At 38.3% G+C, this 25,520-nt stretch overlaps 1 protein-coding gene across 3 annotated transcripts in view; it reads right to left on the bottom strand.

The window, feature by feature from the left end:
• INPP4B (inositol polyphosphate-4-phosphatase type II B) overlaps positions 1-25,520 on the bottom strand; it is a 975,417-nt gene that overhangs the window by 240,344 nt on the left and 709,553 nt on the right. For all 3 annotated transcript variants that reach the window (XM_075543753.1, XM_075543752.1, XM_075543754.1), the window contains one exon: positions 16,429-16,576. In XM_075543753.1, the coding sequence (XP_075399868.1) occupies positions 16,429-16,576 (148 nt within the window). The remainder of the gene's footprint in view (positions 1-16,428; positions 16,577-25,520) is intronic.

Raw genomic sequence — 25,520 nt, 5'->3', positions numbered from 1 at the left:
TTGAAGACACACTCTTCTACTCAATCCATTTGAATAAAGCATCCTAGTGCAATAAGAAAAAAAATATGTCAGACTAAATTGTGTTGTATTCTTTCCTGTGGGGATATTGTAATCCCCAAACAGCAAAATAACACACAGAATGCTCTCACCAGCTTGGTGATAGGAAGCGCTCTACAGGACATCTCATTAAAGAATGCCAAAGATCCATAACAATAAAGTTAATGGCGCCCAGCATCTGCCCTCCATACTAGGAGTTGGTAGGGCAAATGCCGCTTACATAATAAAGAACACACCACATGGTTGTCCAACTGTGCATAGAGACAAAGGAACAGAACAGAAGAAACAAGAATAATAAGGTAGGCCTCAACAGTGAAGTTCAGATAGGATCGTTTCTTATTTGTTTATCTGGAACTTTAGGAGAAGATTGTTCTGAGAGAGGGGAAGAAGAAAACACAGAACGCAAGGGAGACGCAAAACAGAGATGGCTAAAACACGTAGGACATTCATCAGTCTAAGATTTCTTTGAAACATCTGAGATCAAAACAGAGTGGCTGGCAGGCTTCCTATAACACTTCTTAGTGTTTCCTCCGAGCTCTCCGCAGGATCAACCAGAAGTTGTTGCCCCTCCCTCTCAGTTATTGGTGGGACTTTAAAACCAGCAGGACTAGTCAGAGTGGCTTCATTTTAGGCAAATGTAGCGTGACTTCCCAGAGGACTGTGCAGCAGGCCAGGCAAAGAGAAGAAAACAGGGACTGAGGCTGGAGAGGCCCACAGGCAGAATCATGCTTGTCTTTTAGCCTTATCGGGGGCAATCTTGTCTAGATAAATCTATCCTTGAGGGGGGAAAATGCATGTTATATTCCAAAAGCAGATCATAAGCAATAGGCTTGGTTACTATAAAATCCTACTATGAATTCAAAGCTGGTGGTAAAATATAATTTAACTTAATATAGCTCATTTAATTTGTAACATACCATATGTAATTTTACCATTAGACATACATATGTTACATTATCAATTTGATATACAATGACTCTTTTCCTTTTTAGCATAGTCAAGAATCCTCAAGATAAGGGGCAAGGTCAGAAAATTAAATAAAAATGGGTTTTTATTAGTCCAGTGGTTCTCAACCTGTGGGTCACGACCCCTTTGGGAGTTGAATGACCCTTCCACAAGGTTCACCCGATTCATCATAGTAACAAAATTACAGTTATGAAGTAGCAACACAAATAATTTAATGGTTGGGGGTCACCACACCATGAGGAACTGTATTAAATGGTGGAGGCATTAAGAAGGTTGAGAACCACGGGATTCATCTTTTAACTAAAACTAAAACCTAACCCTCTGACATCAAGTCCATTCCAACTCATCACTACATAGGGTTTCTGAGACTGTAAACCTTTAGTGAGCAGACAGCCTCATTTGCCTCCTACAGAATGGTAGGTAGGTTTGAACCACCAACTTTGTGGTCAACAAGCCCAAACCTAACTCAGAGTACCACCATAAGAGGTATAAATGCTGATCCTGCTCAGTTGCTGCTTTAAAATGTGGAGGTATAGCCTCCCAAGAGGCATCTTGAAAAATAAACCTGGTGACCTGTTCTGAGTGAACCAGTGCTTGAAACCCTTTAGAAGCACAGTTTTACTTTGATACACAACATACATAGGGTAGCTATGAGTTGGAATTAACAAAATTACAGAAAAATAAGCTGTTCTAAGAATAATGTTTAAAAACCATAATCAACCTATTGCAATGATTTAAAACAAGACTTTTAAAGGATTTTACTGATGATCCTTTATGTTACAGTAATCCAGCCTCTAACATTTGTGGGGGTTCTGTAGGCACAACTGTATGGTTATAATATATAAAGATCACAGTAAAGTCATAGAGAATAGCAGAGATAGGAGGGAGGGTAAAATAAAGAAGTCCAACACATTTCATGGTATCATGCTCATCTCAGCCTTCCTTGGTGGTCCATATGGAGGTGGGAGACGAGAGAAGGAGGAGGGGAGATGCATATTTCTAACCAAGGCTTATGTATATACCTCTAGGAAGTGTGTGCAAGCCCCCCTAATTACAGGTAATCACATATGTAACAGGAAGGGGTGTACCATAGGCAATACAAGCAATGGGAGGGGGATGATCTAGGAGTGTACATGCCATAGGAAGGGGAGGGATTAGGGGTACACATGTGACAAGATGGGCGGACCCTAGATTCAAGATGGCAGTCTAACCTTGGTCCTCCTTGAGTGGGCTCGACCTTGTCTCTGGGCTCTCCTTCAGGGAAGCAATCCACTATCCTTATCAGAAGGGAGTGGACCCTACTTAGGGCAGGACAGACTAACCAGTCTGATTGATCTAGATGGCTGATAACCCTCAGGGAGAATTACCTCTAAGTAGCTTGCGTTGACCTCCAAGTGTACAGTCATTTACCATGTGATATAGGCAGGGTCCGAGGTTTGACATATATTTCGGGGAGACAACCTGGGGAAAAACCCTTTGTATCCCATACCTTTATATATATCTAAACACACACACACACATATACATGTTATATATATATAACATATATATATATATGTTTATACTATGTTCAAGAAAGAAATTTAGGATGTGAATATATAACTATGTAGATATAATCAACATATCCTCTAGATCTGATATCTAAAATATAGAATATGTGAACTTAAAATTATGAGAAAAATATGTAATTTTTTACTGATATATACTATGATATACATTGAGTACTATCTATAGCATTTGTAACTTTAATAGCTAAGAAAAAAGTGTACCTATTCATTCAAACAATTAAGCAATGAAACTTTTCATTTAAAGTTTACATTCCTATAATTTATCACATCTTTCCACATTAAAATATTTTGGGTCAATCATTTTTATATTGTTCATAATAAAAGGTTTCTCCTACATAATACACAGATATGCATATATTCTTATATGAAACTTAAGAAAAGTTTGTTTCAGAATATTCTTATTGCCTCCTCTAAACTCTCAACAGTATCAACCAGAAATTGTTGCCCCTCCCTCCCTCCCTCTGGGATCAATGAAGAAAAACATGTATAGTAATCAGAAGAAGTATGGAATGACAGGCATACATATGTCAAATTAAATATTTTCTCGAGACATTTATTAGTTTTGAGGATCATTTTCAATGGAATAGTTATAGGCAATTCTTTAAAATTTTGTGTACCTACCATAATAGGTTTTCAAATGTAATTTATAGTATATAAATAATTTAAACTGATTGATAAAGCCAAGTACTGCAGGACCACTAGAGTGAATCATCTAACATATGTGTACCCACTATGATTGAATACAGCTGTCCTGGAGCATGAATGAATTCTACAAGTGCCATCATCTTCCTAGTAACATTGCTAGTATGTAACATGGAGGTTGAGTACAGCTGGCAAACCTTAGAAATAGGGCTGAATCTAAAGAAAATGCTAGGCACAAACAAAATATGTGGTAACATTAAAACAACCTATAAAAGTTTCTTGGTAGAGATTTGCTATGACCTCCATAACTTGTCAGAACTCATCTCTAGTTAGGAACACGGTAACGTTTGAAGTTCAATAAACACAGGCAAAGACTCGTAACCACATATACACATATTTAAGCTCCCTACTGTATCTTGAAAAGCCTTAAAAGGCAGGCATAGTGAGTTGGGCAGCGGGAGAAGATGGTTTTCTGCGCCTCTAAACAGCTTTGAAAACCCGCAGAGGGAGCTCTATTCTGTCCTACGGCGGCTCTCTCAGTTGGAATTACTTGATGGCTCTGAGTTTTGTTGGAAAGGATCTTTAACATGTCACTCTACTCTGCCTACTTCTAACCATGGTGCCAACAGGTCAAACCCACCAGCCCTTCCATTTGAGAAAGATGAAACTTTTGGGCCCCTAAATATGTAAGTCCTGGAAAGACTTCCCAGAGTCACTAAAAGATGACCATGGGATTAAGATATCTTCAATATGTTAGTCTCTATTTTTTGCCCTATAATAATTCCATCAAAAACCCATTGCCTGTTTTTCCTCCACCCTTCCAAAATGCTAAGATGAAATAGTGGTGTATGGTCAATGCTAATTTCCTTAGGTATCATAATGATGGATGGTTTAAGGGAGGTACTATACTGAACAATTGGCCCAGGTAAGTAAAAACAGTATTGCTACACAATTATATAAACTGCTATTAAACAAAATGTCAAAATCAAAAGGTATCATTTCTGGATACATGCTCTTTCTAGGGCTATGGATTTCTGAAGAGGTTGTTTCCATCTCTCTTCCTTCTTTCCAGAAGAATTCTGCCCTCTTTGATTTATACCACATAAAAAGAGTAGTTTGGGGCATCCTCGTGATCTCAAATCTTGTACCTCTGCAATGTTCTCTGCGTTTGGGGAACACATGAATGTCTGAAGCGGCAGAATCAGGTATGTGGATCGAATGGGTAAGGTTTCCTATAAAAAGATCATAAAGCAGCCCATGCTGTCCTTGAAGAACAATTGTTGTGATCAACAACAATAACAAAACCCTGAACCCAACTTTTCTGGTCTTTTTTCTCACACCACCATTAAAGTTTTTTTCTTAAGGAATCTTCACACTAACCCTGTGTCCTTCGACTAGCATACCAAGATGATCACTTTGGGGTTCTACGCACAGTGACCTTAATCTGAGTGGACCTCCCAGCCGAGAATTGAACTGCCCCAACAGATTCCCACAGAAACCGCTATATGATCAGACCCTGAGTATTCTACGACAGGCCTCTCTACGAGAATTTGTCTGTAGCCATATACTGGTTGCAGAGACATGTTTAAACATGTTTTGTGGGGGTTAAAATGATAAAACTCTTGACACGATAGAACGACATAGCAGCTGCAGCAATGGGTTCAAGCATGAGGCTGATCTTGAGGGTGGCGCAGAACCTGGCAACGTTTCGTTCTGTTGTGCACTGGGTCATATGGGCCAGAGCCAACTCCACAGCACATAACAAAAACCACAGTATATGAGCTGGACACCTCTTAGCACCGCCTTGGCTTTTCCTGATCTAAACACCTGCCCCTCTTGTCCTAGCAACACACAGTTCGAGTACAGTTTGCAAGAGGTAAACTATCAAAAGTGTCTCCAGAAAATTCTTATTAGAAACAAGCAGTTCAGAACACTGTAAGCCAGACCGTATGAGCCTCTCAGGTGAGTTATTGGTTTTAAATATTCTGGCTATCGACAGAAATGTCATTAATACATTGGCACATAATCGCAGGCAAGCTAAAACAGTTGAGATTAGAGAATTTATTTCCCTGGCTGAGAGGTAGAGGTTGCCTTCAGCATCACGAGGCTACTTATATTCCTTGGCTTAACAATGTTGTCTTCAAATGATTCTTTCCCGCGCTTTCTCGTTCCTTCTTGCCCTCCCTTCTGCTGGATCTAACACCTATCTGTAAGCAAGAAGAAATCTGCATTTTTAAAGCACCTGTGGCAATGTCCAGTAAGCATTGGGTTGCTAATCACAAGGTTGGTAGTTCAAATGCATCAGCTGCTCCAAAGGAGAAAGGGGAAGTTATCTGCTCCCATAAAGATGTACAGAGTCGGAGACCTTTTAGAGGGTCACTGTGAGTCTGAATGGAGTCTATGGCAGCAGGGCTTGGGTGAGTACATTGGACCCAACTAATGCAGATTACCTCAAATTAAAGTCAAATGATCAGTCACTTTCACTGTTATCGAGTCATTGCAAAGTCAGAGACTAGGTCATAGGAAACTGCATGTGTGTTTCTGAGCAGTAACCCTTTACAGGGGTAGAAACCTCATCCTCCTCCCTCAGAGCAGCTGGTGGCCATGGCAGAGATGAGGAAGAAGGACGAGGCTTTCTACAACTTTAAAGAGCTGTGGTCCTAGAATCGAATGTAGTGATAATGGTAGAACTCCTTTTGATATATGATTAAATTGTATGACATCTGGATGAAGTGCTAATAAAACTGCTTTAAAAAAAAAGTTATGGTCTCAGAAAACCCCACGGGCAGATCAACTCTGTCCTACAGTAAGACCATGAGTTTGTTTTCTGTAGGACCATGAGTTTGTTTTCTGTAAGACCATGAGTTTGTTTTCTGTAAGACCATGAGTTTGTTTTCTGTAAGACCTGAGAGTGTTTTCTGTAAGACCTGAGTTTGTTTTCTGTAAGATTATGAGTTTGTTTTCATTAGTGGCCTCAATTAGGGCTACATACAAGGCAATGCATAAGTGGTGCTGGGGGTTCCATCTGAGCTTCTTTGGTGTCTCTATCACCACGAGGAGTGGGTCAAGGATGCCTCCACGCTCCATCCTTGTTTGCTTGATTTGACACCAACAATTCCCCCACAGCACTCTACTTCTGTGCTGAGTTGGATAATTCATGCCAATGGGCACACAGAACTCAGAAACAATACCCACAACGATGGGGGGTTAATAAGGCAGTTAATGTGTTCCACGGTCAGGATCACTCACAGGTAGGGATCGACTCATTGGTTCTTAACCACACCTCTCCTCAGCCAGCAGCCAGACCTCTCCCCTAACCACAGTGTCCCGCTTTCCTTTTTCTAACTAGGTTTTCATTTATCATCTTCTACAGTGAGGATCTATCATTTTCATGGTAAAAACCCAACACGTTTGATATATTTATAAAATGTGACTTCATAATCAAAGAATCAAAAAATGACTACAATCTGAGCCTTTATTTTTATACACATAACTTGAACTGTGTCTAAGATTTATTGTTTGTAAAGTTTGGGACCTAAGACAGAACATGTAATTCAAAGTGTAGGTCCATGAAAAGTACTTTGTCACCAATTCAAAACTTCTTGCTTACCTGAACTTGACCCCAGAAGATGCTAGCGCTTGGCTCAATTGGAGGGCAATCCCAAATCAAAGGATTTAAACCCTATTACAAAGGATTTAAACCCTATCAAAGCCCTAACACTCTAGGTATACACCACATAAAATTTAATAAAGCAGTCATTCTCATCGAGTCTAAATAACACACTGACTGTGAAACGAATATCAAGAGTTTTGTTTTGTTTTAGGGTGGCAAGGACATCTACAGTGTTTTCGGCAAGGACACTATGTGTGAATGATGGGAAAGTAACCTATCAAGATCCAGTGCATTCTGAGTCCTATGGATACTGTAGGACAGGGTGGAACTGTAACTCCCCAGAGATGCTGAGATGGTGCATCTCTAGAGAGCAGCGTTTCCTCTCACGGAGTCGCTCCGACACTACCAACTCTGTGCCGAGCTCACGGAGCCGCTGGGGCTCCTGTGGAAGAGTGGCTGCCCGTTGTTGCCCTGCCTACATTTGCACTTCTTGCCATGACAGGGTGAGATGGATGCATTTCCCTCACCTGGACATGTATACAAGTATGCTACATATAAATAGTTCACCCACTTGAGCCCATGTAAATAGACTCATACTAACTTCCTGTTAATGCATATTAACCTCAAATGTGTGAAAGGTGATCATATACACGGATGCTACGAGTGACACATGTTCTATCAGGGTTTTGAGAGGTAAAACCACTAACTCTATTCTAGTCTTTCAAAGAATAGATGTAATATATATATATATGTGTATATATATACACACACACATACATACTTAATGTTTCCTTAAACCTACCTTCGTTAACTAAACTCACATCCAAACTTCAGAAAATTTGTCATTGAGCTTATGAGACTTATGTTAATCATACCAATTTTTTTAATTTGATAAGAGAAATTATGTAATGAAACACTCAAATAATTAAAATTTATCTACTGAGGTAGAAAAGAGGTCAGGCGTTCAAATCCAACAGCTATCTCGTGGCAGTTAGATGTGGCAGTCCGTTTCCATATCGGTTACATCTTTGGAAATCCAATGAGGACAGTTCTATTCTGTCCTGTAGGGTCGCTATGAAAACAAACTCAGTGCTACAGTTTGCTTTGTTGTTGTGTGTGTCTGGTTTTTATATATTTAACATACATGAAAACACCAAATAGGAACTGTTCCTTGTTTATCTATTTATATATAAATGTTCAAAACTAGTATAAAGAAAAAGGTACTTGAAAACATTACTTTACCATGAAAAATATATAAAGTTTTCAAATCCAGTTAACAACCCAATCAGAATCTTGCTAATAGAGAGAAATTGAAAGGCCCACAGCCTGTTTTTCTAGATAAATTTTGATTGAAGGATTGTACATTTTCTCATCTGCACATCAGGGCCTATGCCTGCTGCTACTCTACAATGGCAGAGCTACAAGAGTTGTAGAGACAATGATGGTAAGGACCACAAAGCATAACCCATTTACTGTCTGCTCCCTTCAGAAGAAGTTTGATGACTCCTAATGAAGGACATCGCTAAATTACCACTGTGTGTACACACACACACACACACACACACATATATATATATATATATATATCCATGTTTGGTGCAGAACAGGGCATAAAAAGGATGTAGTGGAACTATCTGGAGGAAAAACAACGGGACCGACAGTTCTTGGGGGACTTGGGGTGGGGGTTAGGGGGGTAAGAAAGTGGTGTTAACAAACCCAGGGACAAGGGAAAAACATGGGACCCCAAATGGTAGAGAAGGGGGAGTGGCAGGCATGGTGGGAAATGATCAAGGGTAAGGTTGCTTAGAGAAGAGGTATACTCTAGCCCAGGTGGCGTTGAAGCATGGTAGTAGGGCAGGAAGAAAGTCAAGGGAGATGGAGGAAAGAGCTAGGAGTCAAAGGGCATTCATGGAGGTCTAGACAAAGATATGTACATGCAAATATATATAGGAGGATGGGGAAATAGATCTATGTGTCTATATTTATAGGTCAAGTACTAAGGTGGCGGAAGGACCTTGGGCCTCTACTCAAACACTCCCTCAATGCATGAATACCTTCTTTTATTAAATTGGAACTCTATGATGCTCACTCTCCCGACACAACAGCTGGAGCCAAAGTGGGTGAACAAGTAAATGTGGTGAAGAAAGCTGATGGTGCCCGGCTATCAAAAGAGATAGTGACTGGGTTCTTAAAGGCTTGAAGATAAACAAGCGGCCATCTAGCTCAGAAGCAACAAAGTCCACATGGAAGAACACACCAGCCTGTGTGATCGAGTGGTCCCAAAGGGATCAGTTACCAGGCATCAAAGAACAAAAAATCATATCATTGACTGCACACCTCCATGATAGGATCGCTGAAGACAAATGGGTGCATAAGCAAATGTGGTGAAGAAAGCTGATGGTGCCCGGCTATCAAAAGAGATAGTGTCTGGGGTCTTAAAGGCTTGAATGTGAACAAGCGGCCATCTAGCTCAGAAGCAAAAAAGCCCACATGGAAGAAGCACACCGGCCAGTGCGATCACGAGGTGCCCAAGGGACCAGGTATAAGGCATCATGCAATAAAAAAAAAAAGATATAAGTGTGTGTATGTATGTGTATATATGTGTATTTGTATATATGTATGTATATATATATGTATATATATATCATATTAAATGAAGGGGGAAGTGCAGAGTGGAGACCCAAGGCCCAAGTGTCGACCAATGGAGATCCCCTCATAGAGGGGTTTAGGAGAGGAGATGGGTTAATTAGGGTGTGAGGTAGTATCGATGAAGAACACAGCTTTCCCCCAGATCCTGGATGCTTCCTCCCCCCAACTACCATGATCCGAATTCTACCTTGCAGGGCTGGATAGGACAGAGGCTGTACACTGGTGCATATGAGGGTTGGAGGTACAGGGAATCCAGGGTGGATGATACCTTCAGGACCAAGGGTGTGAGGGACGATGCTGGGAGAGTGGAGGGTGAGTGGGTTGGAAAGGGGGAACTGATTACAAGGATCCACATGTGACCTCTTCCCTGGCAGAGGGACAGCAGAGAAGGGGGGAAGGGAGACTCCGGATAGGGCAAGATATGACAAAATAACGATGTATAAATTACCAAGGGCATATGAGGGAGGGGGGAATGGGGAGGGAGGGGGAAAAAAAAGAGGACCTGATGCAAGGGGCTTAAGTGGAGAGCAAATGCCTTGAGAATGATTGGGGCAGGGAATGTATGGATGTGCTTTATACAATTGATGTATGTATATGTATGGATTGTGGTAAGAGTTGTATGAGTCCCTAATAAAATGTAAAAGAAGAAAAAAAAAGGATGTAGTGACAGATTATATTCACTACTGACTGGCTAATCTATCAAGCAGATTAGGGTGGGTCCTAAACCTGAAAAATTTGAGTACTGTCTGATAAAGTATTACACACGCACACACAGAAAAGACACACACAGTATGGGTATCATCTAGATTTAAAGGAATGCTCAGGATTACTAGCAGACACCAGTAACTAGAGAAAAAAAAATCCAAAGAAGAAACACAAATGCTGAGAAACTAATTTGGATTTCCAGTCCCTGGAACTATGAGAAAATAAATGTCTGTTCTTTAACTTTTTTTATGACCACACTAGTTAACTAAAATACCAACTAAAATTTAATGGCTTAGTTAATAATTATTTCAAATATTCAGAAAATTAAAATCCCTAGCACTGAAAATGAGTGTTGTGAAGTATAACATAATACTGGGGGCAAGGGGTTCTTTAATGTTTTAGAAGAAAAGGGACAAGCCTTTTGTGTTTAGTGGTTATTTAAATAAAATATGCTGGGTTGCTTGTGAATACTAAAGAATAACTCTAGAGACACACACAGTAGGCTGAAAACCATGAGATCAGCAGTGGTTTGAGCCCCAGCCAGTATACAGGAGAACCTTGAGCCTGCTTCCATGAGGATTCACAGCTTCAGAACCCCAAGGCCCAGGCGACCCTGCCCTACAGTGATGCTCAATCAGTCAAAATCGACTCGATGTCAGTGAGTGTGATTTTTCAGGAGACAATTAAAACATTTACATTTTGGAAGAAAAAACAAGAACTCTAGTCGTTATTTAAATAAAATATTTTTGTGCTATTGGCGACTACTGAGCGAGAAAAACACGAAGGCACTGGTCATTGTCAACCCATGTTCAGTGGATTTTAGCTCTCTACTCTGCTCCTCTACCCAGTTCACTTTGATTCTATTGACCTCTATTTATTTTGTTCAGCATTTTCAAAGAGCTTACCATGTTTATCATCCATGTTACTGATAAGATTTCATAGAGTCAGAACGGCTTTTTTCCCCTACTGACTTTGTGGATTTAATTTGGTTTCTGTGTTTAAAAGTGCCATTTATTTATCCATTATATTTTTCACCTTGGTGTTTACCTCATAGAGTGTTCTTCTCTCAGAGTTTTCTGATTCTGTTTCATGGTAACTTTATTTTAACACGCTTCTGAAAGTCTAGCAATTTTCCTATAAATTTCTTTTATTCTCCTGTTTCATATGAAAGTAGTTGTTTTCTATCGCTTTTTTAACAACTACATTTTAAAGATTCATTTTTCAATATGCCTTCTGATGATCAGAACTTTACATTACAAAAATATAGAAGAAAGAAAAAGGTATATGGTCAAAAAAAATCCCAAGCCAATTTTCAGAATATATCAAGTTTTTAATGAGTTTAATTTCATATGGCTAAAATGGAATTTTCTCCTTTTTGAATAATCTCGCCAATGTACACTGAGAGATATTATTTCTCTGTCTCTACTCAAAGTGCCCAGCGGCCCCTTCCATGTGTTTGCAATTATTTTTTGGTGACTGCAAATGAAAAGGTACATGCAAATGAAGTCAAGAGAATATGGAAAGTAGCATGGAGTGCTGAAGGGACAAACTGATTTGTCTCAGAAGCAGTGTGGCCAGAATGCTCCTTAGAAGCAGGGATGGGGAGACTTCATCTTCCCCACTTTGGACAGATCATCAGGAAAGACCAGACCCTGGAAAAGGACATCATGGTTGGTAAAGTAGAAGGGCAGCAAAAAGAAGACCTATGGTGGGATAGATTGACACAGTGATGGAGACAATGGGCTCAAACACGACAATTGCTTCATTCTCTCAGACATAGAGTCGCTATGAGTGGGAACCAGCTTGACAATACTTGATAACAACACATGATCAGATCCAGCTAATTAGGTGACATTTTGTAGGACAAGGTTAGTGTTCCAACTCCTTAAATACACATCATCTGTGAATCTTTTCTTTCTCTTGTGTTTCTTGCCTGAAAAAGACGGCCTAGATTTTGACTGGCAGTTCCGATTCATGCTTGTCTACAAGTCTTTCCTTATTCAATAACCTTGTTAGTGAACTAGTTATTCCTTTGAACTCTTAATTATTAAATGGTGAAATGGTGATATTTTCAAGACTCTGATAGGAAGAGCTCTTGCTGTCCAAGCCAAGCGTAATGTAAAATTTGTGGAGATATTACTCTGTGATCAATTCGAAGGTTTGAAGTCCATTCTTCTTACTCCAGTCACTGAGAGCTATTTAACCTCTCTAAGAATTAGTTTTGCCCATAATCTACTCATAGAACTAGGTCTATGTAGAGGTGATATGTAACTAGGTAGTTTGTAAAATGTATCTTTGAAGTTCACTCTGGCATATTCCATTTCAATTCTGTTCCTGCGTTCTGGTCATGTGACAGTTCTCGTGCCCGAGTGAGTGCCACTTGTGTGATCTGTGCCGAGTCATCCTCTCTCTGCAACCTTTAAGTACCCACCTCCCTTTCTGCCTTTTGAGATTTATGACCCTATACCCAGATACACTCTTGTAAAATCCATGTTTCTGATTTCACCCAAAATTCAGTTTCTGCGTTGTTCATAATTTATATGTATAATAATTTTGTAGTCATTCTCATTTAGACTAACTTTATCAATACCCGTTAGCCTGGATTTGCCATGGCTCTGGAAATGTTCAGGAGTATGAGACAAATAAATCAGAAATCCAACTTTGTGGAAATTCACACTCTGTTATATGCTCCAAAAATGATCAAGTGTTGGCTATTAAAATTGGCAAAGAAAAGTAAGTATTTATAAAGATATGAACTTATACCTACAAAATTACCCAAACTTGAAATTTGTAAGGACTTTAATTGAAATTCTTAGCAATGTGGCAGGGTAGGTGATCAACATAAAATATCAATTAATATGCCTTTATAATAACAAAGAGAGCTGTCTAAATATGAAATCATAAAAACAATATTACAAATACCACTTACAATAGTCAACCAAATGACAACTTTAGAATTAAATGTAACCAGACAAGAAAAATCTGTACCAGAAAAACTATAAAATACCAATATAAGAAACCACGAGAGACATACAAAACTAAAGAATATACCAACCATGTTTGTAGATAAGAAGACTTCACATTTTGAAAATGTCAGTTTTACCCAAAGTGATCTATGGATTGAAAGCAAACCCAATCCAGATTCTACCATTTAAAGAGATGAAAGATCTCCTTTTTGTGTGTGGAAAGGGAAAAAAAAAAACAAAAACCCTTGCATAAGCAAAGCAGTAGAACAATGTGGAATCCTTTCACCCCCAGCCCCCAACCCTGCTACCTGGCTACAGTAGGCCAAATATCCTTGAACTAGGACCATGGATAGCGCTTAGACAAGTGGGTTAGAACTGAGAAATTGGAAGTAAAGACAGTGGATGTCTGACAAAACAGCCTAAACACATTAAATGGGGAGGAGAAATTCTAACAAATAGTGCTGCAAAAAGTGGACATCCAATTGCAGAAAAATAAAATAAGGCTCGTATTTCACATATAAAAAAGAGCCCCAAATGGGTCAGAGATCTGAATGTAAAACGTAAAAAAAACTACAAAGATAGTGAATGAAAAAAAATAGAGGAACAGACTTAGGGGTTATAAACATGGCACACGTGCACTCTCATACACAATGAAGACATAGAAACAGAAAAAGACAGAGTAGATAACCATGACCTCATAAAAAGTAGAAAATTACACGTATCAAAAGATTTGCACCCCCCAAAAAAAGAGTTGACCAAAGCAGTAAAAAGGGGGTGGGGGAGCGGGAGGAGGATGAGGGGGAGGGAGGAGGAGTGGGAGGGGGAGGGGGATAAGAATTGACAATGACATAACAGACATATCAAAGGACCAATCCCTTGCAGAGAACTTCAACATCTAATAAGGGGGGAAAAAAAACAACCCACAAATAATCTATTTCAAAATAGGCAGAAGACACTTTGCCAATAAAAGACATTCAGACAGCCAGCAAGTATAAGAAGAAATTCTCACAATTGTTAGCCACGGGAAAGATACAAACCCAAACTATGAGATATCACCTTAAAATAGCATTAATGGCAAAACGTTAACCAGAAAACAAAAACGCTGGCAACGTTGTGGTGAGACTGGAACCCTCACACACGGCTTGTGAGCACTGTAAAATGGTGCAGCCACTGTACAAAAATGTGAAAACTTTTTCTCACTTTTAGTAGAAACAGCACTCAAAAAGCGGGAATAGAAATACCACATAGCCCAGCATTTCATCTACTATATGTCTGCTATTTGGATTGCCACTCCCTTTTTAGAGGGAAAAAAAAGTCTCAGCAGCTGCCTGACCTCCTCCACCCTTCCCTTCCCAGAAATTCAAAATTTTGTGCTATAGCCCACAATCCGAGATAAAGATTAGATATCTAAGATTGTAGCAATTGCCCTACCCTCCACCCTCTCCCCTTGGATCATTTTCGTGCCCTGCAAAATGGCACTGTCACCCACTTTGGGAAATACTGTACTTGCATTGTTGACAGTATCAAAAAAGTTGGAAACATCTTAAATGTCCATCAATGGAGGAACAGATAAATACATTTTGATTGTTGTTAAAATTAACCAGCAATACATGAGGCCGGATGAAATTAGTCAATCACAAAAAGACAAATATTATATGAGATCACTATTTTAAAAGGTCAGGAAAAGGATTCACACTGAAAGAAATATTTTTTGATGCTTTACCAGGGAAATAAAGGGAAAGTGGAGAAGAGGAGTCACTGGCTAGAAGATGAGTCACTTAGCTTGGGTGATGGGGATGGCAATGCACAATGAGTGGGAGGTTGGCAAATAAAATGATAAAAGCTAAGGCAAGACACTGGGAAAATTAAGGACAGAAGATTCAAATACTGTCATATACACAATTGTGCAATACCTGATCTATGAGTAGCTATTTGGCTGACTAAATATAGGAGGTCAAGTGGGAATATATTCAATACTATAGATTTCATAGAGGCTATTTGTACATGTGTATTTACCTTTGATGTGAAGATAACCATGAATATAGCAGACCATACAGGGGGAAATTTGGGGAAACTTTTTACACATAACTAAACACCTGGATGGAATGAGTTGCTGGGGCTGGAGGAGGAAGGTAATCTTTGTGGGAAACACCTAGGCTGACTGGCATAGTTCACAAATATAGAGTCCTCCATCCTACTTTCAGGAGTGCGGGTGAAGGTCTCAGAAGCTCCCGCATGACTGTCTAAGGTACAACTATTGGTCTCCTTCCCTCCAAAAGAAAGCAGCACGATCCAATTCCAAATACATAAGAAAACAATGAATCCAGTGACCTAGCAAACGATCTAACCTTCCGTTTCCATGATCCGGAACCACAAAAATGAGATGGCACCTGGCGACCACTAAGAACTACTTTGAAAGGATCGCATTAGAGAAACAAGTACAAAAGAACTTGAAATCATAAAATATAAAACTCAAAAACTCACTGCCACCCAGTCGATTCTGACTCATAGAAACCCTATCGGGCAAGGTAGAACTGGCTGTATGAGTTTCCCAGACGGCAATGCTTTTATGGGAGTAGAAAGCCCTATCTGTCTCCCACGCAGCAGCTGGTGGTTTCAAACTGCTGACCTTGTGGTTAACAGCCCAACACAGTCGAACCATAAGAACAATGCATTGTTTTACTGATTGGATAGAGTATTAAACTCCCAAGCTTACAGTCCCGAGTCATCCTACACAATTGGAACCAAACTCACCTCTAAGTTAGAATAATCAGCCATTTTAAGATCAACAGGGCAATAGTCAAGCAAGGACGAAGGTCAGAGGGGACGGAAAGGGAGCACAATGGAAACAGGAGATACAGGGAGGAAAAGGAATTGCAATTGATAGCTGAGACAAAATATGTATAATTTCTTCAAACCAGTCACTTTTTGAGTCAGTGGTTCTGAACCTTCCTCCTGCCGCAACCCTTTAATACAGTTCCTCATGTGTGGTGACCCCCCCCCCCCCACTACAAAATTATGTTCATTGCTACTTCATCACTGTTATTTTTTTACTGTTATGAATTGGGCGACGCCTGTGAAAGGGTCATTACACCCCCAAAGGGGTCGTGACCCACAGGTTGAGAACAGCTGTTTCAAGCGACCACATGTACCAGAGGCCAGCATACATACCAGAGGGCAGGCCTAGATTTTATCCTACTATCATCATGTATTAAGACAATTTCATGACTGTGAGATGCAATCATACATTATTTTCTCTTACCTACACAAGTCTTCCTTTATCTGGAGGGATATCAATTCCTTAGGAATGTGAAAGGAAAGTATACTTTCTGACATCTGCTCCCGGATTCGCATCCACTTGTTATCAGATGTGGGAAATCGGTATAATTTACATACTGGGTTCGTTAACACTGGGTCAAAAACACAAAAACAAACAACAACAAATGTCGCAGGTAAACTATAGATATTTATATTTGATATTGAACAATCAGAAAAATCACTAATCATGAGCAAAGTCATTAATTAGGATACTAATTTGATAAAAGTATGTTATTATGACAATCTCCTCATATTTTTGAATTTCTAAGAATTATATTTATATCTATTTGAATATTCTAGTAGCTTCTGGGACATCTGGTTGTTAAGAAAATGATTCACACTGTATATAAACACTATATATAAACATGTGTACATACATCAATATACTTATATACATAAAAATATGCATCAAATTATACTTCATAAAAATAGTGACTACCACTTATTCTTTCTGGATTTGGTACAAGGATAAATGTATCCACAAATGTAAGTAACTATGTACATACATAAACACTTTGGCCAAATATAATCAGCTATACCTACTTACCTAGTAGATGGCAACTTCTAGGACGATTCATGGTAGCCTACCAGTTAAGCAAGCACATGGCTACTAATTGAAAAGTTGACAGTTTAAAATCTCCTGGGGTTTATGGGGAGAAAGATTTTGAAGACTCTTCCATGAAGAGTACGACCAAGAAAATTGTATGGAGCAACGCTCCTCTGTCACACAGAGTTGCTACGAGTTAGAAGCAGTTCATACACACCCAAAAGTAGCATGTCTCTTGACATTGTTTCAGAGGTCTCTAAAGGTCACCACCCAAAATACTTCTAAAATGCCAGAAAGGTTCATCAATTTGACTTAAGATGGAGTAAATTTCAAATATTGTGGAGCCATTAGTGCCCCACCGTAAGCAGCACAATCTCCTGAAACCACATGTAAATTGGAACAAAGCAGGGAGAACATGAAGAGGCTGTAGATACAGGGTAAGTGGCTCGTGATCACAGGGAGAACTAGTCAGGTCATACAACCCTGGGTTCTGATCATTATCTTTCAACTCCCTCTTTCCATGAGCTTTTTGAAGCCACCTCACATTAACATAAAATCCAGTATTTTCAGGGGGCCCAGAACCTCTACCACACATCCAAGTATATATTTTAGATCAGAACTTTTGGTAAGTCATGAATGTCTTTGTCATACTCAAAACTGCAAAACTTAATGGGTAATAAACTATCAGATCACCACTCAAGAATATACCAATCAAGATGATAGACAATGGAAGTTGACCTAACGTGAATTTATTGATTTAAATAAATGGGATTTTGCTGTTGTGGTTAGATCCCATGGAGTCCTTCTGATACATAGAGATGCAATGGACAGCCAAATGGACACTGCCTGGGCCTGGGCCATCCTCACAATGGTTTCTGTGTTGAGCCCTTTGTTCCAGCCATTGTGTCAATCTATCTCCTTTAAGATCCTCCTCTTTTTTGTTGTCCTTAACTGAATGATGTCCTTATAAAGGGACTCGTCTCTCCTGACAATGTGTACAAACTAAGTAAGATGAAGTCTCACCATTTTCTAAGGAGCATTCCGGCTATACTTCTTCCTAGACAGATTGCCATGTATACTCGTGTATAAGCTGAGTTTTTCAGCATATTTTTAATGCGGTTTTGTGGTCAAATGCGTTGCCTCGGCTGATATTCGGGTCAGCTTATACTAGAGTATATACAGTAGTTCTCCCTGTAGCAGTGCGTGTTATTTTCAATATTCTTCTCCAGCACCACAATTCAAACACATCAATTCTGCCTATCTTATTCATTCAGTGTTTGACTTTCACATACATATGAGGCAATTGAAAATACTATGGCTTGGGATCCGGTACATCTTAGTTCTCAAAGTAATGTCCTTGTTTTTTAACACTCTAAAGAAGTTTTGTGAAGTCGATTGACCTAATACAACATGTTTTTTTCATTTCTTGACTACTGCTTCCATGAGCATCGATTGTGCATTCAAGCAAGAAAAAATCCTTGGCAACTTTAATCTTTTCTCCATTTATCATGATGTTATCTATTGGTTCCGTTGTGAGGATTCTGGTCTTTTATACATTGAGTTATAATCCACACTGAAGGCCGCAATCCTTGATCTTCATCAGCAAGTGCTTCAAGTCCTCACTTTCAGCAAGCAAAGCTATATATCTGTATATCACAGGTTGTTAATAAACCTTCATCCAATCCTACTACAAGTTTCTTCTGCCTATAATCCATCATCTCTGATTATTTGTTCAGCCTACAGTTTGAATAAATATGGTAAGATGATACGACCCTGATACACACCTTTTCTGAATTGAAACCATGCTATCTTCTTTTGTTCTGTTTGGACAATTGCCGCTGATCCACATGTATGTTCCTCATAAGCACAGTGCAGTGTTCCAGAATACCTATTCTTCTCAGGACTATATATAGTTTCTTATTGTATCCACAGCCAGATGCCTCAGCACAGTCAATAAAACACCAGTAAACATCTTTCTGGTATTCTCTGCTTTTAGCCAAGGTCATGCGTCATCAACAAGGATATCCATTGTTCCATGACCTCTGAATCTGACCTGAGCCTCGGGTAGCTCCCTGCTAATGTACGGCTGCAACTGTTGATGGATGATATCCAGCAACATTTTTCTTGCCTGTGATATCAATGACGTTTTCTATCATTTGAGCTATCTGCTGGATCCTCTTTCTTTGTAGTGTGTAACATGTGGATCCTTTCCAGTCAGTCGGACAAGTGCCTGTCTTCCAAATTTCCTGGCACAGACAAGCAAGCTCTCCCCGTGCGTCCTTAGCTTGTTGAAACATGTCAATTGGTATGCGGTCAACTCCTGGAGCCTTGTTTTTCAGTGAATACTTTCAGTGCAGCTTGAACTTCTTCCTTCAGCACTATTGGTTCTTCCTCATAGGCTACCTCCAGAAGAGGGTGAATATTTACTCATTGTTTTTAGTATAGTTGCCCTGTATTCTTTCCATTTTCTTTTGATGTTTCATGCGCAGTTCAGTATTTTGCCCACTTAACCTTCGAATATTGCGACTCAAAGCTTGAGGTTTTTCCTTTAGTTCTTTCTGTTTAAGGGATGCTGAGTATGTTCTTCCTTTTTCTTTTCTATCTCTAGGTCTTTGCACATTTCTTTATTCTATTTCACGTTGCCTTCTTGAGCTGTTCCTTGAAATTTTCTGTTGAGCTTTTTAGCTTCATCGATGCTTTCAATTGTCTTAGCTGATTGATGGTTAACAGCAAGTTTCAAAGTGTCTCTAGCCTTCTCTTTGATCTGTTCCTTCTTCCCTGAAATTTTAGTGTCCTTTTGCTATCTTTATGCAAATGGATTGACTACATCTATGGGAAGAGATGACAGAGAAGCTCCAAATCAGCAGGTTAATCCAGGTCAGGACTTGACTGTGGAACAGATCATCAATTGTTCAAATGTAATGGCAATTTGAAGCTGATGAAAATTATAACAAGTTCACTAGAACCCAGCTGACATTGAGCATACTGCGCTTGAATTTCAAGAACAGATTTCATACGTTGAACATGAATGACAGAAGACCAGATGAGCTCTGGGATGATATCAGAAACACCATACATAAAGAAAATGTATGGGGTGGGTCAACTTAATAAATATGAGACAAGCTCCTTAAAACTGTTAGTGTTATATCTTATTCACTACTTGGATCAAATATACGTTATCAGAACTACTCATTCACTCATTAGGTACCATCCTGATAAAATCACACCCTAGATCTTACCATTATTATATTTGATACCAAATAAGAAATAGGCATTGCTAATAGTCTACTCTTCAACCAACACCTTATAAAATAGTTATCTTCTACCACATTTTAGAGGGCTGAGTTTTCAACAAATGGAAGCTAGATGTAGACTATTTCCACTACACTGAGATAAAGCTTAAAATACAGAGTAGTGTGCTCAGGTAAATGATCTGTTTAAGAACAAAGTCAAGGGAAGACATTGTATAATACCGCAAAATAGCTTCCCATATGAGTCACAGTTTATAAAATATAAACGTCAGGATAAGAATGAGAAGTCTTAATGTAAGATGAAACAAATGACCGAAAGAAATGAAAGTATATAAAAATCATAGCCATTGAACTAAAAATATAAGAGAGCTAATTAATCAAGTGAGCATATTTGGTAAGACTAAAGGCATGGTTATTAGGATTAATGTACTCTAAATTCCTAATCCATTTATTAGGCTTCGTCTATTTGCTGTACTGTGGTAGTATGTGTATTGCTGTGATAGTGGAAGCGACCAACCAGTGTTTCAACTACCATCAGGGTTACGCACGGTAGAGAGTATCCAGAAAAACCAGAGGAAAACAAGTAAGGGCCCGGAAACCTTGCCATTGTCAGAGGCATAGGATGAGTTTTCTAGAGAAAAAAAAACAAAACTAAACAGCTACACTAGTATATGTATAAGAAATAACTTTATATCCAGAAAGCAGCCCGGTCAAACTCAAATCCATAAGTAAAATACTAGCTGGAGAGTCATACAGCGGCTGGTGGAAGGAGCAGGAAAGTCAATCATTGAGCAGGGGTATGTACGTGGATCTGGACCGATGGAATACACAAGAACCAAATCAACTCTGTTTGTGAAAAGAGAAAATGGAGAATCTCAATATCACTGGTGAAAATAGGGGGTGATGAGGAACAGAGCATCAATCACGTGTATTCAAACTGAAGAAATTGGAAACAACTGAATAATAAAGATCAATGTATGATTTTCAGTATATTAGTTCAGAACTTAGAGACCATCTTAAGAACTGATTCGACACACTGAACCCTAGTAATGAAACAGCAAAAGAGTTGTGAGATGACATCATGAACACTACATATAAAAAAGGCAAAAGGCCATGAAAAAGAACATAAAGGATATCAATAGAAACGGCAACTAAACTTGCTCGTAAGTGTTGATTGGAAAAGTAAGTGGAAGTACTGATGAAATGAGAGAGCTGAATAGTGATTTCAAAAGGTAGCTCAAGAAGACAAAGTGAAGTATTGCAATGAAGTGTGTGAAGACCTGAAGCTAGACAACCTAAATGAAAGAATTTGCCTTGAATTTCTCAAGCTGAAAGAACTGAAGAAAAATGTCAAGTCTAGAGATGCAGCATGGAAAGATTCTATGGTTACAATCTTGAACAAATCAGGAGGTATCAAAAGACGATCAAAGGAATATAGAGAGTTTGCCCCCAATTTGCTTCACATTCTACTATTTCAGGAGGTAGACTAAATGCACTAAAAACATTAGCAAAAAATTACTGCTCCAAGAATTGCCAAAGTCCAAAGAAATGCTTCAGCAAAGGAATGCAAAGCTGGAAGTGCTCACTTGTGCATGCCAACTAATTTGGAAGGCAGTTATGCAGCATACATACATGAGTCTAAGCCGAGTTTTCCAGCACATTTTAATGCAGTTTTTGTGGTAAAATTAGGTGCCTCAGCTGATATTCGTATTGGCTTATACTCGAGTATATACGGTACTTGAAGAGATCTTTATGGGTACCCTTAAAAACAAGAGTGATCCAACAGATTACAGAAATTATCAAACATTATGCTTAATAAAACATGCAAGTAAAACTTTGCTGAAGATAGTTTAAAACGTTGCAGGAGTACATCTACAGGAAACAGCAAGAAATGCATATAATTGAACCAGATATAACTGTTGTCATCAAATGGATCTTTGCTGGCAGTAGAGAATACCAGAAAGATGTTTAACTGTGTTCTCTTGACTGTGCAAAGCATTTGACTATGTGGATCAAAAAAATTATGGATAACACTGTAAACAATGGAAACTAAAAAACACATAATTTTGTTCATACAGAGACTTTACATAGACCATGGTGCATTTTTCCAACAATGTTTTCAAATGGCTTTGAATCAAGAAAGGTGTCCTTCACCACACTCATTCAGAAGAACAGGATATCAGGCCTGGAGGAAGACACATTAAAAATCCATGAGATGACACTCTTGCCTGCCTGCCGAAAGTGAAGTGGACTTGAAAGACTAATGAAGATATAAGACTCTAGAGTTTGGTCTGGATTACACCTATACATAAAGAAATAAAATTCTTCACAACTGGACCAACAAGCAACATCATGATAAACTAAGAAAATAACAATATTACCAAGGATTTCGTTTTACTTCAATATGTAAACACTACCTGTAGAATTGAGCAAACTCATTCTTGATAAAATAATAATCATTTCTAAGTGATCAAGGGTTCATGAGAGAGGGAGGGTGAGAGAGGGAGGGAGGGGGGAAATGAGATGCTGATTCCTAGGACTCAAGGAGAAACAAAGTGTTTTGAGAATGATGATGGCAACAAATGTACGAATGTGCTTGACATAATGGATGGATGGATGGATTGTGATGAGTTGAATGAGCTTCCAATAAAATGATTTTTTTAATAAAGTGATTGAAAGGAAAGATACTACTTTGAGAAGATGCGCTCAAGTGAAGATAGTTTATTTTAATCATCTTATAAATATGCAAAAACTGGACAGTAAATAAGAGAAACAAAACAAGAATTTATGATTTTGAATTGGGGTATTGGCAAAGATCATTGCACATCGCATAGTCTGCCAAAATAACAAGTGTTTCTATTGGGGAAGAAGTGCAGCAAGATGTTCCTTAAAGGGCAGAATGGTGAGACTTCCTGGCACGTACTTGAGACTTGCACTAAGAAGGGACCAGACTCTGGAAATGGACGTCATCTTTGGTAAAGAAGATGGTCAGAAAGTAGAATACCTTGAAGTCATGGCTGCAAAGAAAGGGATTAAAGACAGGGGTGATTTATGTACAGTCACTCTGTGTTGGAGACAGGGGTATTCCACAGACTACGTCATCTCACAACAATCCAATATCACGTACAATGAATGTGAATTGTAGGCTTTGGTACCTCTTTGCAGTTTTTTAGACTAGGATAACCACCAGCACAATGAAAACACAAGATGAAGAAATAAATCCAACATTCAATAATAGGAAGAGGAATGAATAATGAAACAAAAGCATCCAAAGAGGAAGTATTAAATAAGGTAACAGAAATCCAAAAACATTAAAAATTGCATTGAATAAAAATCACCCTCAGTGCTCAAGTTAATAGACAAAAATGGTCTCACTAATTAACCACAATTAAAATTAAATTTACTTTTACATATTTGTTTAAGATACATCTAAAACATAAACAAGGCAGTTTTAAAATAAAAGTGAAAGATAGAAAAAGCTGATATTAATGATTAAATAATATAGTAATAATAAATATTAAATATAACTAAGATTGCATTTTAATATTTATTAAATATTTATATTTTCAAGAAGAAACATGTCCATGTGGTTAATATTACAATATTTATTATATTTATTAGCTATTTTGTAATATTTGTTAAATAGTAAAAGTACTTTAATAATAAATATTCAAGAGTAAATTAATAATAAATAGGATTTAATTAATAATGATTAGAATTTAATTTATAATGGTACTCTATAACTATACAGGACCATTATGTTAACAATCTGAAATTCTAAAGCAATCATTGTGCTTGCTAATCGTAAGCTAGAATGGTCAATTATCAATTGTTCAAATATGTCAATAAAACAAGCTCTTCTAATTGCTATGAGTGAGTACATAGTTGTTGAAAAGGAATTCAAGTACTGTAGGTGAAATAATATCTACTTTTATAAACCAGTGAAAACAAGCTCACTTCCACTGAGCCCAAGGTGATTCATGGTGGCTCCACTGTGAGAGCTTCCTGGACAGGAACGTCTTAAATGGACTTGACAATGATCTATTCATTTACTTTCTGAGGTAGGTGATCTGATCTATTCTCATCACAAATGTGTTGATAACTGAATCTCCAGGGACATAGATTAATGATCATGCTGTTACTCAGATGTCCATGTTTTAAGTATCACTAATGGCAAGGAAATTCAAAAATTAAGAGGTCTAGATTTCTGGAAAATGTCAAGTATGTGGAATATAAATTATATATACATCTCATAAAGCAAACAGCCCTTTGCACTGTGAAAATATATCTACTCTTCAACGCCAGCGTGGGCAAGTTTTATGAAGGAAAAAAGAAAACTGAGGATGCATATAGAATGCTTCAAATGTCTCTGTCTCACTAATGGCTCTTGATTAATTTTACCTATGAAATTATTAAAAAAGCTTGATACTGGAATATTGCTGATGCGAGTGTATCTCATTTGATAATTCGATCCTTTGTGCTACCTTGGGCTTTCTGGATCAGAAAATTTAAAAAGCCTTGAAATATAATCCTTAATATTTTGTCATTTAGATTAGGTCACAGATACATACATAAAGCTCATTAAATGCATTTCTGTCATCTGAAATACCAGAATTTAAAATGGGCCAGTGAGAGAAACTGTGAGTTTTGATTCTATATTTTTCAGTGACAATATTTCAAAGATGTAAGAATTTTACTGCTGGCTTTATTGGCATGCCTCTAGAGTTGGAGAAGAAAAAAAAAACTCAGCTATATGCAGAATTCAATATAGTGCCGGTCAGGTGAAACCATTAATATGAGCTCATGAATTCTAATATATCTACCATGATCAGGGATACAAATGCATCCTTTTATGGTGAGACAAAAATCCAATATTTGATGGGTCCACATCTCTCATTGGTGACTTATGTAAATATTCAATTACTTGGTTTAGCTAGGTTTATCTTACTATATCTGTGTCCACATACTTTATTTTAACTGCTTTAACCATCAGGGGACCCAGAATTACTGCTGTCTCTCTCAAACCCTTGTATGTTTCTTGCCTGTTGTAAAATAATATTTTTAAAGAAAATAGGCATTTTGATTTATATCACAGTGTATGGAAATTCTTACTTTTTACTGTGGATCTCGAAACAAGTCCTTCAACTTTTGATTTTATCATTTTCATTTGCACGTTCCCCAGTGTGTTCTAAATATAAATCTTTGTTGAACTAGCATAAGCAGAAATCAAGGGCAGTT

Source organism: Tenrec ecaudatus, chromosome 3 (genome assembly GCF_050624435.1).
Source record: "Tenrec ecaudatus isolate mTenEca1 chromosome 3, mTenEca1.hap1, whole genome shotgun sequence".
Taxonomy (NCBI): domain Eukaryota; kingdom Metazoa; phylum Chordata; class Mammalia; order Afrosoricida; family Tenrecidae; genus Tenrec; species Tenrec ecaudatus.
Note: the sequence above shows the minus strand (reverse complement) of the source record. Positions and strands in the feature narration are given on the sequence as shown.